We start from the raw sequence: 14204 nt of genomic DNA, 5'->3' as shown, positions 1-14204 counted from the left end.
TTTGAAGAAGTGGATATTTTGTGCTCTGCTTGTAAAACGGAAACGGAGACCACAGAGCACTTGGTTCTGAGGTGCGCAGAACTCCGCCCAGCCCTCCCAGAGGGGGCAGCAACAGCCATAGAGATAGCGCTGGGATCTATGGGGGGGGGGGGGGGGGGGGCAAGTGGATGGGAAAAGCGTGACATTGACGAAGGGGAGGTTGGAGAATTGGTGGCGGAAATGAAGGGAGAAGTGAATTTGGAGGGGAAAAGGATAGACAGACTAGACATTGTAAGAGCGAAAGGGAAAGAAAGGGAAACGAAAAATAAATTAACAATGGGGGAAGTATAGGCTAGGTGGCGAAAGCTACCGCCCGGTACAAAGGGTAAAGCCATTATCATCCATCCATTCAGGAGCGCCCCCTTTGAAATCAACGTTAAACTGCGACAGTAGCGACATCGAGTGGATTTCTAGAGAATTAAAGAAAAAAATAAAGATTGCACGCGCGGTTCTGGTTTGTACTTGGGCCGTGTGTGGAGATATCAGTTTTATTACATTTAGGTCACTTTAATGTTACTGATCCAGCAGAATATTCTAGTTCACTGTATACGCACCTTGCCACAGCAGTTGCAAACAGGTAAATGTGGGGCTTCCCTGGTTGTCCAACTGCACGGCAAGTCCAGAGAGGAGGGTAGTGGCAACGTCCGGAACTTTTTCCTTGTTTTTGTCCGAGGAGGGTTCATTTGTTCAGTCGAAGTGTTCAGTAGAACGTGTAGCAACACTGTCGGCATCTTACACCTTACACCGTGCTGCAAGTTGTTCACGATGGACCAGGACGCTATCTTTGAGATGTATATGGCCAAATGCGCTGAACAATTTTTTGAGTCCCGACTTCTGAAAGCGATTGAAGTGGTGACGAAAGCCGTCGAAGAGGACAACAAAAGGAACTACGTCGAAGCCCTCCGCCTCTACGAGCTTGCCCTGGAGCACTTCCGTCATGGTATCCATGATGTACGGACAGTTCGGCTAAGAAAACTTCTTAAAACCAAGTGTGTGATGTATTCAGAGAGGGCTAAAGAGATCAGAAGATGCCTCCAAAAGCAAAGCGAAGAGTCGAAGAAGCGCTTGAACTGTCACGGAAACGGCGATCAACAGGAAGACTTCTTGCTGTCTGACTCCGACGATAAGTTCCCGAAGAAAAAAAGGTGGTTCTTACTCTGTTGTTGAACGTCTGCTGTTTTTGAGCCTCAGTTTTTCAGCCTGTCGTGTTATGATATGCATGGTCATGTGCATGGTATTTGTAGATTAGCCAGCCCATTTTTAGTATGCGCGCGTTGATGCCGAGTATATTTTTAACACCTCTTTTCTTAGTTGCAGTGTTACCTTGTACGTAGGAGTTGTTAAGCTGCATCTAGCGAGTTCTCAGCCAGAATAGCAGAGAATAGCCATGATGTTGTGTTATGCAAGTGGAAGAGGGCAACATCTTTTTGGAGTGAGCCTCATAGAGGTGCTTCTGAAAACATGTCCATGTTTTATGACCAGACAAGCTGCCCCTGTTGCATGTGAAGTCACAATCTCTGCGGTTGGGGATAGGCGGGTTAACAAAAGGGCGAAGCTTTTGCTGTGCTTTCCGAACCCAGAGATGGCGGCCGCCATGACGTCGGTGAAAACTGTGTATATGATGCCTTAACTTCATTCTAGATTACTGTCATAGACAAACTTTGTCTTTCGATCTGCTAGATTGAGGAACTAGGCTGCTTCTCCATGCAGCGGGCTATGGATATTTTGTTGCTCTGGCATCAGGAGGTGATTGGTTACACATAGTAAGCAGATCTGAACTAAATATCCAATTTAATTTGAGCCTCTGTGTTCTTTCTGGTAGCTAAATGTAATTGCTTTCTGAACATAGCATAGAAAGTGTGTATATTTTAGACCAGCCTACATTAGGTTTGTTTATTGAACAACATAACTGAAGCAATGCTTGTGCTTAACTGAAATTGCTTTTTCATAAAACATTTACAAGCTGTAACTTGGGATATGCTACCTCTTTCTGGTGCAGTAACCATGCTTCTCTTCTGATGATCCCCAAGTCAGCCTGAAATAGCCACTGACCTTCTTCAATTGGTGTCGTTATGACCATGCAGCAAGCATAGCAGTAATGAAATATAGCTCATCCTTATCAGTTAACACCTGTGCAAGAAGTTGTTTGCCTTGTGGAAAAGAAATGCTTAGCACCATGTTGGTCGTTATTAATATAAAGTTGGATGTGCTTTTGTTAAATTCATTTCTTTTGTTCATCCAGTACCCACCAGCCGACTGAAGCCACTTGTCAACAGATGATGTGTGTAGATACGTATATATACACATACTTATGTATTGTATGTGTATGTAAAACTATATATGCATGTATAACTTTATGCACATATCACTGGCTTTTCCTGGTCTTCCAGTTTACTTTTGCATTTATTTTGAAATGTAATATTTTATGTGGTCATGGGAGGATATTTTATTTTGTATTTCTTATTTACTTAAACACTTTCATATGCTGATATTTTGGTTCGGACATTTGTTGTAGCTAATATTGTTTGTCTCATTGTCTACTCCCTTCTGAGGACGTCTCAATAAACAAACATTGCTTTGCTGGTGGCTTTTATGGTTCTGTTGGACTTTCTAAAATTCTGAGCTTGGAAGTGAAGTGAAACCACCATAATTACGTGATGATAGAACATGTTCAGCGGGTACCATACTTGACCATGAACGCTTCAACCAAGTTGCGCAGTGCTGTAGCACGTATGGTGATAGAAACAGTGGAAAGTAAAGCACCACTTTGTTTCTTAACGGATGCCGTTGTTGCTCTATTCTTTTCGTTGTGCAGTGTTCGATTGGTTGGTTGCCATGTGGTGCGAGCATCCGCACTCGCCCACACCACCACCACCCAGGGCAGTGGCGAGAGTGCCCCTTAAAGCGGCAGCAACAGTTTGTGGCTGTTTCTTCCAGAGCTGCAAGTCAAGTGCAAGAGCAGTGCAGGGAATCCATATTAGAAAAGCAACTAAGGATAAACACTGTCCTTTAATTTCTGTGCTCTTGTCGCACATTTCAGGCATGTAAGGCACCATGCAAGATTCAAGGCATTTCTATTTATCAAGAAAATGGTGTTGAACCCTTTCAGGCGCTTTGTACACAATTGTGTAAACGGCAAACTTACTGCTTTTTCTGAGAAACTGGAGCACTTAACAGTGATTTCATTATTTCAGCAAATTGAGCACCCTTCTTGTTGCAAATAAGTTGCTTTTTTGTACCATGTAGCGAATGCAGTAAATACTATTTCACATAAGAGTGAGCTAGGTAGCACTTTGTCCGCCGTTCTTGTGCGGTCTGATTTTGCTGTGAGTAAACACATTGATGGTTTTTGCTCAATTTTGAGCGTAATGTGAATCTTTGAAACACAAAGCGATTACACGATCCCTAGGGTGTTTACCTGACACACGAGAACATTTCAATGCTATTATTTCTAACAAATCTGACACTTTGTACGGAATTCTCCACATCGTTGTAAGAACTGACCTGCTGGTCTTTCACGTTCGAAAACTAACAAATTCCCTTTCTTGAGGCCTGAATATACTACTTGGGTGAAAAAATAATTGATTTCAGTGAAAACATAAAATGGCGCCTGAAAGGGTTAAGCACAGACTATTATATCTCTGGAAATGTTTTGGGATATAACAGGTGAGCATAGTGCTTTGCAGGGCTGTATTTGGTTCTGTATAGTTCTTGCAGAGTACAAACGCCAACTGACAAACACAGCACTGTATTTGTCTCTCATTTTTCTGTCAGCCCATGTCTTGGTGCATTGCACGAACATCAATGGTACACCAATTAGGTGGTCACTACTTTATGTACGAGCGCTCATAGTTTTCATCACTGCCATGAATAGTACTGCCTTTTTGAGCTTTTTGCATGCAGTTCGAGGTTAGAAATTTCACATTTTAACCAAAAAGGTATACCAGTTGGTGAAAGACTCTAATGGTTTCAGCAAAACTTAAAAAAAAGGCATTTCAGACAGTGTCTGCTGCTCTTCTAGTGACTAAGGAAGAAAAGGAGGCCAACTTAAAGATGGGAAAAGATGTGGTGCAAGGCTAGGGCATAAGCAGGGGTTGAAGATCAAGAAACAAAGTGATGAACTGAGGGTCAGAGTGCCTAAACTGCACCACGTAGGTTTAGCAGCTACCAGTGTATGTGTGTGTGCATGTAAGAAACTTATATAAACTTAAAGAGCTGAGAAACTTAGAGTATATATATAAATATAGCATGAACACCTTGCATGTGAACCAACAAGAAATTCTATTTTTCTCAGCTATTATAGAAACAAAGCCATTTGCACTATTGAAAACATATGACCATTATGTACTGTGAGCACAATGGGATATTTTACCACCCACATAAATTGCTTTTTGTATAGAGCAATTAGTGTACAAAACAATTTGCAATTATACATAACTATGTCAAATCCAATATGCAGCAATTCAAGAAAATTAGCTATTTAGGTTATGACTTTCAAGATACAAAATGTAACATTTCAAAAGCTCGAACTAATGCATTTTTCGGAAATTCACTTCTTGAAGTCATATCTTTTGTTTGTTTATTGATACTGTTAACCCTATTGAAGGGTCATTATTGTCATCTTTCTTGAAGTCATCGTTTTGAACTCATGATATAAATCACTGATTTTTTTTCACCTCCAGAAAAAAAAATTAGAGCATATGCGCATGAATTAAATGTGCATGCACAGCCACGCACAAAAAATAAGTATAACAGCCAACCTGCGAAATCTATTGCCTTTCATGCTAAAATATAAAATATATATCTCACTTTCCTAGCTTTCCCTCATTCTGCCTGAAGTTGGGTGTCTGCATGAGTACTTTAGTGAGGTATAATTAATTATCACACTCCAATATATATGTGCACTTTAATCAATTTTGTATCGATCACACAATAAGAATTTGATGTTTCGAATTATTGGAATGAGTGTGCTGAAGTGCCAGCTACTCAATGCCTTTGTCATTTATTCTGGTTAATTTTTTTACGAACAATGAAAAATAATTTTTCGTAGTTTGCAGAAAAAAAGAAAACCATATATCAGAACGTGGCCATAACATACACAAGAAGTATACGTGCTTCTAATCTCGAGTTTATTTTCGGTGACCAGGCATATGAATCAAAGTCAACAGGACAGTGCATGTAAATCTAAAGAGTGAATAAACAGACGGATCGACATGTTTCCATTGCTGACATGGAGGCATACTTGAGGAACGGCATACAACATTGGCGGTTCAGACGTAGTGGCATTCGTGGTTCTCTGCATGCTATTTTTCCACAAAACAATTCCCAGGTCACCAATTCTCGCTAAGTGCGCGTATGTGGTGTGACGAACTGCCTTGCTGTCACAGACGCGTCAACACTTATAAAGAGTGAACGATTTAACGGCATAAAGTAACTATAAAACGCGATACGAAGCACGTGAGGCACAGCGGCTTGATTCCGGAGGTCTGCGGCTGATTCGCGAGCGCATGAGAACATCACGCTTGCGACACCTGTCACCTCATAGTCGCAGCTTTCATTTCTCTACGAGCAATTATGCGACATCCTAGGCCACCCAGATACAGTGCGACGTAACTGACGCAGCTGACGACGCCCCCACTGCAACCGACGTGAGCCGCGCCCACCACGCCGAAAGTTCAACTAGCGCCACCTTAGGACTCCTTTGACAATCCCATTTCATAAATTTACAGTAGTTTTAATAGTAGCGCTGACAAGATCTAGTGTGCTGACCTTATTTATTTTTCCTAAATATAATAGTGAAGCTAGTGTTTTTAGCACCTTGTTCGTGGAGGGGAAAAGTTTGCGATCGGAAACAGGGTGGTGCCAAAACTTCCGGGCAGTTTTTCTTTGTTGTAGCATTTGGGGTTGATGCAGGCCATCGAAATGGTGGTGTAACAGCATTCTCGGCATCGTTTGACTTTAGGCTTATGTTGACGTAAGGCAGGATGAGTAACAACACAGCTCTTCAGAAAGCCATTGACTTGGTGACAAAGGCCACCGAGGAGGACAAGAACAAGAACTACGCCGAAGCCCTGCGCCTCTACGAGCATGCGGTGGAGTACTTTCTTCATGCTATCAGGTACGAAGCACAGACTGATCGGGCGAAAGAAAGTATTAGATCCAAGTGTGTCCAGTACTTGGACAGGGCTGAGAAACTTAAAGAGTATCTCCGTACCAAGACTAAAGAAAGGAAGCCCGTGAAACAGGGCGAGAACAGCGACAAAAAGGAAGGCGACAACAGCTCGGACAGCGATGACGAAAACCCGGAGAAGAAGAAACTCATGAACCAGTTGGAGGGTGCCATCGTCATGGAAAAGCCGAACATCAAATGGACCGATGTAGCTGGACTGCACGCAGCCAAGGAGGCCCTCAAGGAGGCTGTCATACTGCCCATCAAATTCCCCCACCTTTTCACGGGCAAGCGTAAACCGTGGAAGGGCATCCTGCTCTTCGGGCCTCCCGGTACGGGAAAGTCTTATCTGGCCAAGGCGGTGGCCACTGAAGCGAACAACTCGACGTTTTTCTCAGTGTCGTCGTCTCACCTCGTCTCGAAGTGGCTGGGCGAAAGCGAAAAGCTGGTGCGTAATCTCTTTGAAATGGCACGCGATCAGAAGCCGAGCATAATCTTCATCGACGAGATAGACTCACTTTGTAGCACCCGGTCTGACAACGAGAATGACGCCACGCGACGCATCAAGACCGAGTTCCTGGTTCAGATGCAGGGCGTCGGTAGCGACAACGACGGCATCCTCGTGCTGGGGGCAACCAACATCCCCTGGGTCTTGGATTCGGCCATCCGGAGGCGCTTCGAAAAGCGCATCTACATTCCGCTCCCAGACGAGCCCGCAAGGTTGCACATGTTCAAGGTAAATGGACAGCCTTTGCCGATTGACTTTGAGCGAGCAGTTGTGTATGTGCCAGCCCCACCTGCATCTCCTAAGGGCTTCAAGAGCGCTGTAGTTGACAACACTTACCTTTACCTTGGTGGATAACAGAAAGCGAATAGTGACGTCGGGATAACGGGCTGAATTATGTTTGTCCCAGTAATGGACACAGATTGCTGTTCACGAGACCCAAGCAGTTTGCTTCTCGTAGGTTTGGATGGTAAGCTTGTGTAGGACTCCATTAAAATGTCACTTTTGCATATAGTAAACTGTGTATGAATGATGCAGAGTGAGGCCAAACCTCAGTGTGGCGGCAGTCTTGTCCCTTCACATATGACAGCTTTTTCTGTGTTGAAGCAAATAGGGCAGGAAAGAATTGGACAATTCTTGCTATGTGCACTGCCTGTTTGGTTACATTTGCTTACCCTGTGTGTCTTCATTATTCTTACTGTGTGCAGCTCCACATTGGCAACACGCCGCACACCTTGACGGAAGATGACTTCAAGCAGCTGGCTAAACGCAGTGATGGCTTCAGCGGAGCCGACATCTCAGTGCTCGTGCGTGACGCCCTAATGCAGCCCGTGCGCAAGGTGCAAACAGCCACACACTTCAGGAAGGTGCGGGGACCGTCCCGCAGTGACCCCAATGTCATTGTTGATGATCTCCTGACACCCTGTTCTCCAGGCAGTCCAGGTGCCATAGAAATGTCATGGATGGACGTGCCGGGAGAAAAGCTCCTTGAACCAACAGTCACCATGAGCGACATGCTCTTGTCCCTGTCTACTGCCAAGCCAACAGTCAATGATGCCGACCTTGGCAAGTTGAAGAAGTTTATGGATGACTTTGGGCAGGAAGGCTAGGAAACGTCAGCAAGGCAGTGAGAAGTGACATGTCGGGCAAATGACCAGTTGTTTCGGCCATGGTTTCCTGCTGATCTGCTCGTGGTGCCATTTTCTCTGGCCACTGGAGCCATCTCACTGCTTGCACGCATGTACACAGCATCAGAGCTTAGCACGTGAAACAGCAAAGGACTGAGGAGTGTGAACAGCCAGTGCTTTGTCCATTGCCACCAGAAGGATCCCGACATCACGACGGCCGAGTGTCTGAAGGCTGGCTGTTTTGGCTTCGGCTGCAAAAGCTCTTATTTGCACTTGCTCCAATGCGGACAGCTCCACATCCGAAGTGTACAAGCTGGCACGCTGACCCCATTTGCTTCACTGAATTCTATGGCTCTGCTTGCAAACCAGACTTGTCACTTTTCATTGGGCAAAGGAAAGCTCTGTTCTAGTCTGTTTGGAATGCAGCATCTTGAGTTGCTCATTCATAGCGACTTATCGGAGCTGTTTTGCCAGGTAAGAAGTGACAAATCTGGCTTTTTCTTATGCATCAGATGCCCGTTTTACTGAGGAGCGCTGTCCCTTGATCCTAGGGTACTTTTTGCTAGCTGCATTCTTGCATGCAATGTAATGTGCACCATACTCTGCTAGCTTGCAAGCCTTTAGTGTACTGCCGTGCAGTCTGAAGCTTGAGAGCTGTTGTCAGAGTGTTGGCTTGCCTCTGAATGTACTATAAGGATAACAAAATTAAGTGCCGTCTTTGCGCAACCATGCTTCTTACAGAAGGAAGAACAGTGCTTAAATAGGTGGAATGAGTGAAGAATAGAATGACTAGAAGCCACCAGTAGAGTAGGCTGCAGCAGCTCCGACTGCTTTCTGTAAGGTGATGGTTTAGCGACTACTTTACAAGTGCGTACTGTAAAAAATGCACTTTGGGGCTGTGGTTGTATGACGTGTTACCGCTGCTTGCAAGCTCTGTTGTTCCGGACAGTCCATAAGCATTCTGCAAAGTCTAAAGATCGCTTGTTGTTGTTGTTGAGGCCTCGGATCATCATTCCCGCACCACTGGCATTTTAGATTGCCCATGCTTTTTTCTCGGAGCGTTGAATAGAAGGACAAGCCTTTTCATGCACACCGAACACTGTTTTTAATATAGCTCCAGCGAAAAACTGCTTTTTTTGTGATGCTGAAGATAAGCCACGGGTTGTTTGTTTTATCTTTTTCTTGTGCTTTGTGATTAAATACTTCAGCAGTGTGTAATTATAGCTGTGGATGTAAAAAAAAAACATTTCGTTTGGTTGTATTGGCAAGCTGCTAAATAGCACCTTGAAACAAGTGATGGAAGTACAATAAAATGTAAGGACAACTGATGAGTCATACTGCCTGTATGAGTACCAAAACTGGCGGGAGACATTGGTGAAAAGCCCAGTATCAAAAACGATGAGTGGTGTTTCGGACTCTGAATGTCGCACCAGAATTTCAGTGTAAGAATGCATACATACATGGAACGACGACATATCATTAGTTGATGTTTTATTTCGGCCAACGTAACAGTTAAAAAGAAGACAGTTATTTTTTTTTTCATTCTCAATACAAGGAGACTATCGACTCTGTACAAATAGTATTAGCAGCAGATAAATTAACAGTCATCGTATACAATGAGTATCCCAATGGGGTTTTGCAGTGAAGGATGAAGATTGTTGCATTGGAGCATTACAGGCTCCCCAGGCTATTAGTTTCGTAAAAGATTGTTTTCAGAAAAAAAAAAAAGAAAGCCTATAAGATGAGTAGTATTACTGTATGGTACATCTTGTGAAGGATTATGATACAATGACAACAATGCGTAATATATGTACAAAACTTGGCACAACAGAGTATGTTCTTGGGGATAGGTGCACCTAACACAAGCTTGTGCCGTCACTGTCAAAGTTAATTAAAAACAGCTGCTATACTAGTTTCATCTCATTTCATGCAGTGATACCCGTCTTTCAAGATGCAGAGTCAGCTTATTAGAACATGGTCAGTGTAGGAATTTCGTGGTTAACACGCTGGTCCTTCGAAAATTTTTTGGTGAAAGGAATAAGAGGTAAGAATGAAATTGGAGCACATATCACATAGTCCAGCACTCAGTCTCGCATCTAAGATCTCAAACACATGGAAGGAAAGGAAATAAACAGCAGGCACGCATATGAGGCTCCAACTTTAAATATATATGTGAGGTGTGGCCACACCCTCTAGTGTAAAAAGCTTTACAAGGCCATCACACCCAATACACAACTCAACAAACAACGACATGTATAAAAAAATATTTGTTAAAACAGCCCTGAGTTTTGAAACACGTCTGCCTCGGCTATGCACCTCTTGAATATCGAGGTGACGTCTCGCTTTGGCAAAAACGACCTCTTCTGAATGACGTGATCAGTCGAAGAAATACACCGCCAAGACACACACCTGCTCTCAAGGTAAAGGCTTGAGAGAACACGAGATATTTTTTTCTTTTTCCTTTCTGAGGGTGAGACAGCACAAGGCTGATCTCTATATGCATTCATTACAGCAAAGGAACCTTACAATATGCCCAGATACGCTCTGTGAAGTGTTAGCTAAGATGACGTGCCCAGGCAGCAGGGAAGTATCGGAGGTTAACACAGGTTAAGCAACTGGTGACACAACTTTAGAATGCTGGCTGATAAACCATTACAATTCAATAATACTGCTATGCAACGAGGGCTATGCTGAAGTCTTCAAATGTAGCACCTTTTAGGACAACAGTTGTACTACACATGCAGCTGAGTGCAAAACAAAAAAATATACATCAAGGCTTGCAGGTTATGTTTCCCTAAAACTAAAACTATTGCTCACTGTAGTGTTACTTCAGTTCATGGATATGAATTCTTTGTTATGCCTGGTGAAACAATTCTGAAGTACATTACGTCACCATTGAATGTGCCACACATTTTCCAGCACCCCAGCATACTTCGCGTGCTACCTGGTACCCACAGTCAAAAAGCAAACTTCAGCCATTTCTTAGGCAAACACGACCCACGCTATCTATACTTTATGCTGGCCGTGCACGACATTGTCCATTAAAATGCAATGCAATCAGACAGCCCCAGTTTCCCAGAGAAACCCGTGACAACGAAAGTAGGCTAAAGATTTGCAGTAAAAAAAAAAAAAAAGCCCAGGACAACAAGAGTTGAGGCACCATGATGTAGTTAACATGAACACAGCTTCCTTTTGGAGCAATGGCTGCCTTGCCACCTTTCACCCCTGCCTGTTCAGTGCATCACTTCTGAGTCTCTCGGTTGGTAAGCGTCTGCACACTGTTGTTTGCTTGCACATTCTCTTTTACAGAGCACTTGCCGCACTGAACAGGTTATTAGGACGCCACATAAGAAAGGAACTTGGATGCGTGGCAGTACACTGCGTCATGCCACTATGGCCAGGTCCGCCTCGTCCTCTGAGCTGCTCCGAGCCCTGACAGTCTGGTACTTGTCCGGTGAAAGCATGTCTTCTTCGTCGGACACTTCGTACCTGCAGTGAAAGTCGGCATGGACATCAGCATTGTCCCCTGCGGCTCTGTGACCAATTATGTGGTATCCTGTTTAAATCAAGCAACAATGCAAAAGACCTGATGGCAAATTTAACCCTTTCAGGCGCCATTTTTTGTTCTCACTGAAATCAATTATTTTTTCGCCTAAGTTGTATATTCAGGCCTCAAGAAAGGGAATTTGTTAGTTTTCGAATGTGAAAGACCAGCAGGTCAGTTCTTGCAACGATGTGGAGAATTCCATACAAAGTGTTAGATTTGTCAGAAATAATAACATCAAAATGTTCTCGTGTGTCAGGTAAACACCCTAGGGATCGTGGAATCGCTTTGTGTTTGGAAGATTCACATTACGCTCGAAATTGAGCAAAAACAATCGATGTTTTCACTCGCGACAAAATCTGTTTGCACAAAAACGGCGGACAAAGTGCTACCTAGCTCACTCTTATGTGAAATATTATTTACTGCATTCGCTACATGGTACAAAAAAGCAACTTATTTGCAACAAGAAGGGTGCTCAATTTGACTGAAATAATGAAATCACTGATAAGTGCTCCGGTTTCTCAGAAAAAGCTGTAAGTTTTCCGCTTACACAATTGTGTACAAAGCAGCTGAAAGGGTTAACTGGTTGAATTGGAGCAACCATATTAAAGCGATGGCTGTTAATAAAATGATAGCGCCACTGTCACAGATCTCTGCACAGCAAGGAGGGAAGTGGTCACATGATCACTCTTTCCCCTCGTCCGGGCGAGGGGTTCAATGTGGGGGAGGGGGTTGGACAGTGCAAAGCGTGGTGGAAACAATGGCATGTGTAACGAAATAGAAAGTAGCGGGTGAGACACAATGGAAGTGAAGCGCCACAGCACAGAAGAGAGCATGGAGGGGAAGGGTTGTAGCACCCTGAGAGAACGAGGCATGGCAGTATGATGCAAGCGGGCACAGTGTAACAGCTATTGCTGCGATCTTGCATCATGCAGAGTAGCATAAAAGTTTCCCAACTTGATTAGCAAGTATCGGTGCATGTTCATATGATCAATGTGGTAGCAAAGAGCCATTTTTCTAGCAGGTTTCACATGAGAAGCTATGAATTCCTCACTGAGGCATGCATTCTAGCACCGAATGGAGAAGAGAAACAGGCACTGTAGCCTGTACAGGGAAAAACAATTTTGCTCTGGAATGACTGGTGAAATTCACCACGAGAGATATGTGGCAGAGTCTATTAACTGAAAACTTCTGAAGATAATCATATTTAAAGGTGAATAGAATCAAACAGCTGAGGCATTACAAGTCATTCAAGCTTTCAAATAACTAAATGCCAGCCCACTTAACCCTTTGAGGGTCGAATTATTTTGAAGAAAACTTTCCCAGGTGGTCAAATTACTTTATTGCAGATCTTGAATCTACAAAATGTATATAATCGAGAATAAATAGTAAAAAAAGAAATAAGGAACAGTACTTTGGTGACAGCATCACTCACAACTGGAAAATGTTCAATAGAATAGAATAGCAACGGTGATAAGCAAGCTAAGAGCAGCACCAATAAAGATAGAAATCAACTTTCGCCGCCTCTGCAAAACAGTGCCCACAAAGAGAAAACACATTTCGCGCGATTCCGTTGCGATCCCGCGGCGGAATCGAAACCGCATAGGCGCGTTGCCACAGAGGGCGAGAATACCTCGTGAGCAACGGTGATAAGCAAGCTAAGAGCAGCGCCAATAAAGATAGAAATCAACTTCGGCAGTCCCTGCAAGATAGTGCTGACAAAAAGAAAACTCAAATTTCGCGCGACTCCGCTGCGATCACGCGGCGAAACCAAAACTACAAAAGGGGTGTTGCCGCAGTCTGTGCCGCCGCGCTAAAGTTAGACATAAGTTCTGCTTGTCTCCGTAAGAAGGCAGCACAAAATTCAAACACTTCTTGTAAGTCCTAAGAGGTGGCAGCACCCCCCAGTGAGCACGCATCGTTCTTTTGGGGCAAAATTTCAAACGGAAGATCGAAACCGTACCCGTACGGCAAAGACCTTGCGGGACAGAAAACCGCCGCCGTACATATACGGCAAAAACCTTCAAAGGGTTAAAAGCAGCTGAAGTAACATGTACACAAACACCTCTCACAGATGCGAGTGCAAGAGAACCCACCAAGGTTTGGAGCTCTTTTTATTCTTCCTTGCAGCCAGGGTCAGCTTCTTGGCCTGGAAAACATAAACCAACAGCAGCGTGAACACCAACGCTTGCACTGCGTCGCCTTGCATCACCAATGTGATGCGTGGTGTAACGCAATTGTGCCTTGAACCCCTCTTGAAAGGCTAGTGACAGTTTTTGTTGCCTCACATAATTAACCATCCATCCACTTGAGTGCAAGCCTGTATTATTGTTGCTGAAATGACAAACATTGCAAAGGCCTTTTTCATTCATCGCTCATCTAGCTGTTGTTAAGCCAAGCATATACTTTCAAACATTACAACTTGTAAGAGGAAAACATGAGCTTGCAAGGATGTAAATGACAAGTGTTTACACTCTCCCCCTTCCGTGATTTTCTTCCAAAAGTTTATAAACTGATACTTTTATCATTTAGTATGTATAGCTTTTTCTGAAAATCTATACCTAAACCAACTTGAAAATCTCATAAACCTCCAGAAACTAACTTGCCTGAGATGCAAAACAGGCCAGCATAATAAAACTACCACGAAAGGTTGTCATGTTAGGAATTGGTAATGAAACCAACAAGCAAGCAAGGAAGCAAACAAAGAATCTAAATATTTACACCTTGTGTAGGTAAACAAAACGGTTGCCCAACTAAACACGCCACCCGAGGAAAAGCAAAAGTACGACAACATGTCAACGTAACTGCGGTTGGTGCACT

General features: G+C 43.6%; 2 protein-coding genes and 1 long non-coding RNA gene across 4 annotated transcripts in view; 2 read left to right on the top strand and 1 right to left on the bottom strand.

Moving 5' to 3' along the window:
- The first annotated feature begins 484 nt into the window (after nucleotides 1-484).
- LOC149339372 (uncharacterized) lies at nucleotides 485-2625 on the top strand. Its single transcript, XR_016283512.1, has 2 exons — nucleotides 485-1184; nucleotides 2039-2625. It is a non-coding gene; the product is annotated as an uncharacterized LOC149339372 (long non-coding RNA).
- A 3127-nt stretch (nucleotides 2626-5752) lies between these two features.
- Nucleotides 5753-9168, top strand: Vps4 (vacuolar protein sorting 4). Its single transcript, XM_089548137.1, has 2 exons — nucleotides 5753-6944; nucleotides 7421-9168. Exons 1-2 carry the CDS (start codon nucleotides 6024-6026, stop codon nucleotides 7820-7822), a joined length of 1323 nt encoding a protein of 440 aa, XP_089404263.1. The 5' UTR covers nucleotides 5753-6023; the 3' UTR covers nucleotides 7823-9168.
- A 148-nt stretch (nucleotides 9169-9316) lies between these two features.
- Nucleotides 9317-14204, bottom strand: part of LOC149339370 (uncharacterized) — a 98087-nt gene continuing 93199 nt past the window's right edge. For both annotated transcript variants that reach the window (XM_089548134.1, XM_089548135.1), the window contains 2 exons: nucleotides 13481-13533; nucleotides 9317-11329 (listed from right to left, as the gene is read on the bottom strand). In XM_089548134.1, the coding sequence (XP_089404260.1) occupies nucleotides 11224-11329; nucleotides 13481-13533 (159 nt within the window). In that variant the 3' untranslated portion in view covers nucleotides 9317-11223. The remainder of the gene's footprint in view (nucleotides 11330-13480; nucleotides 13534-14204) is intronic.

This window comes from Amblyomma mixtum, chromosome 6 (assembly GCF_055824585.1).
Source record: "Amblyomma mixtum isolate Tamu chromosome 6, ASM5582458v1, whole genome shotgun sequence".
In the NCBI taxonomy this organism is placed as follows: domain Eukaryota; kingdom Metazoa; phylum Arthropoda; class Arachnida; order Ixodida; family Ixodidae; genus Amblyomma; species Amblyomma mixtum.
This window is presented reverse-complemented; position numbering and strand designations above follow the sequence as displayed.

Coding starts and splice junctions, on each gene's coding strand:
- Vps4 (XM_089548137.1), top strand. CDS start 6,024: ATGAGTAACAACACAGCTCTTCAGAAAGCCATTGACTTGGTGACAAAG. Junction 6,945..7,420: donor CAAGGTTGCACATGTTCAAG/GTAAATGGACAG, acceptor TACTGTGTGCAG/CTCCACATTGGCAACACGCC.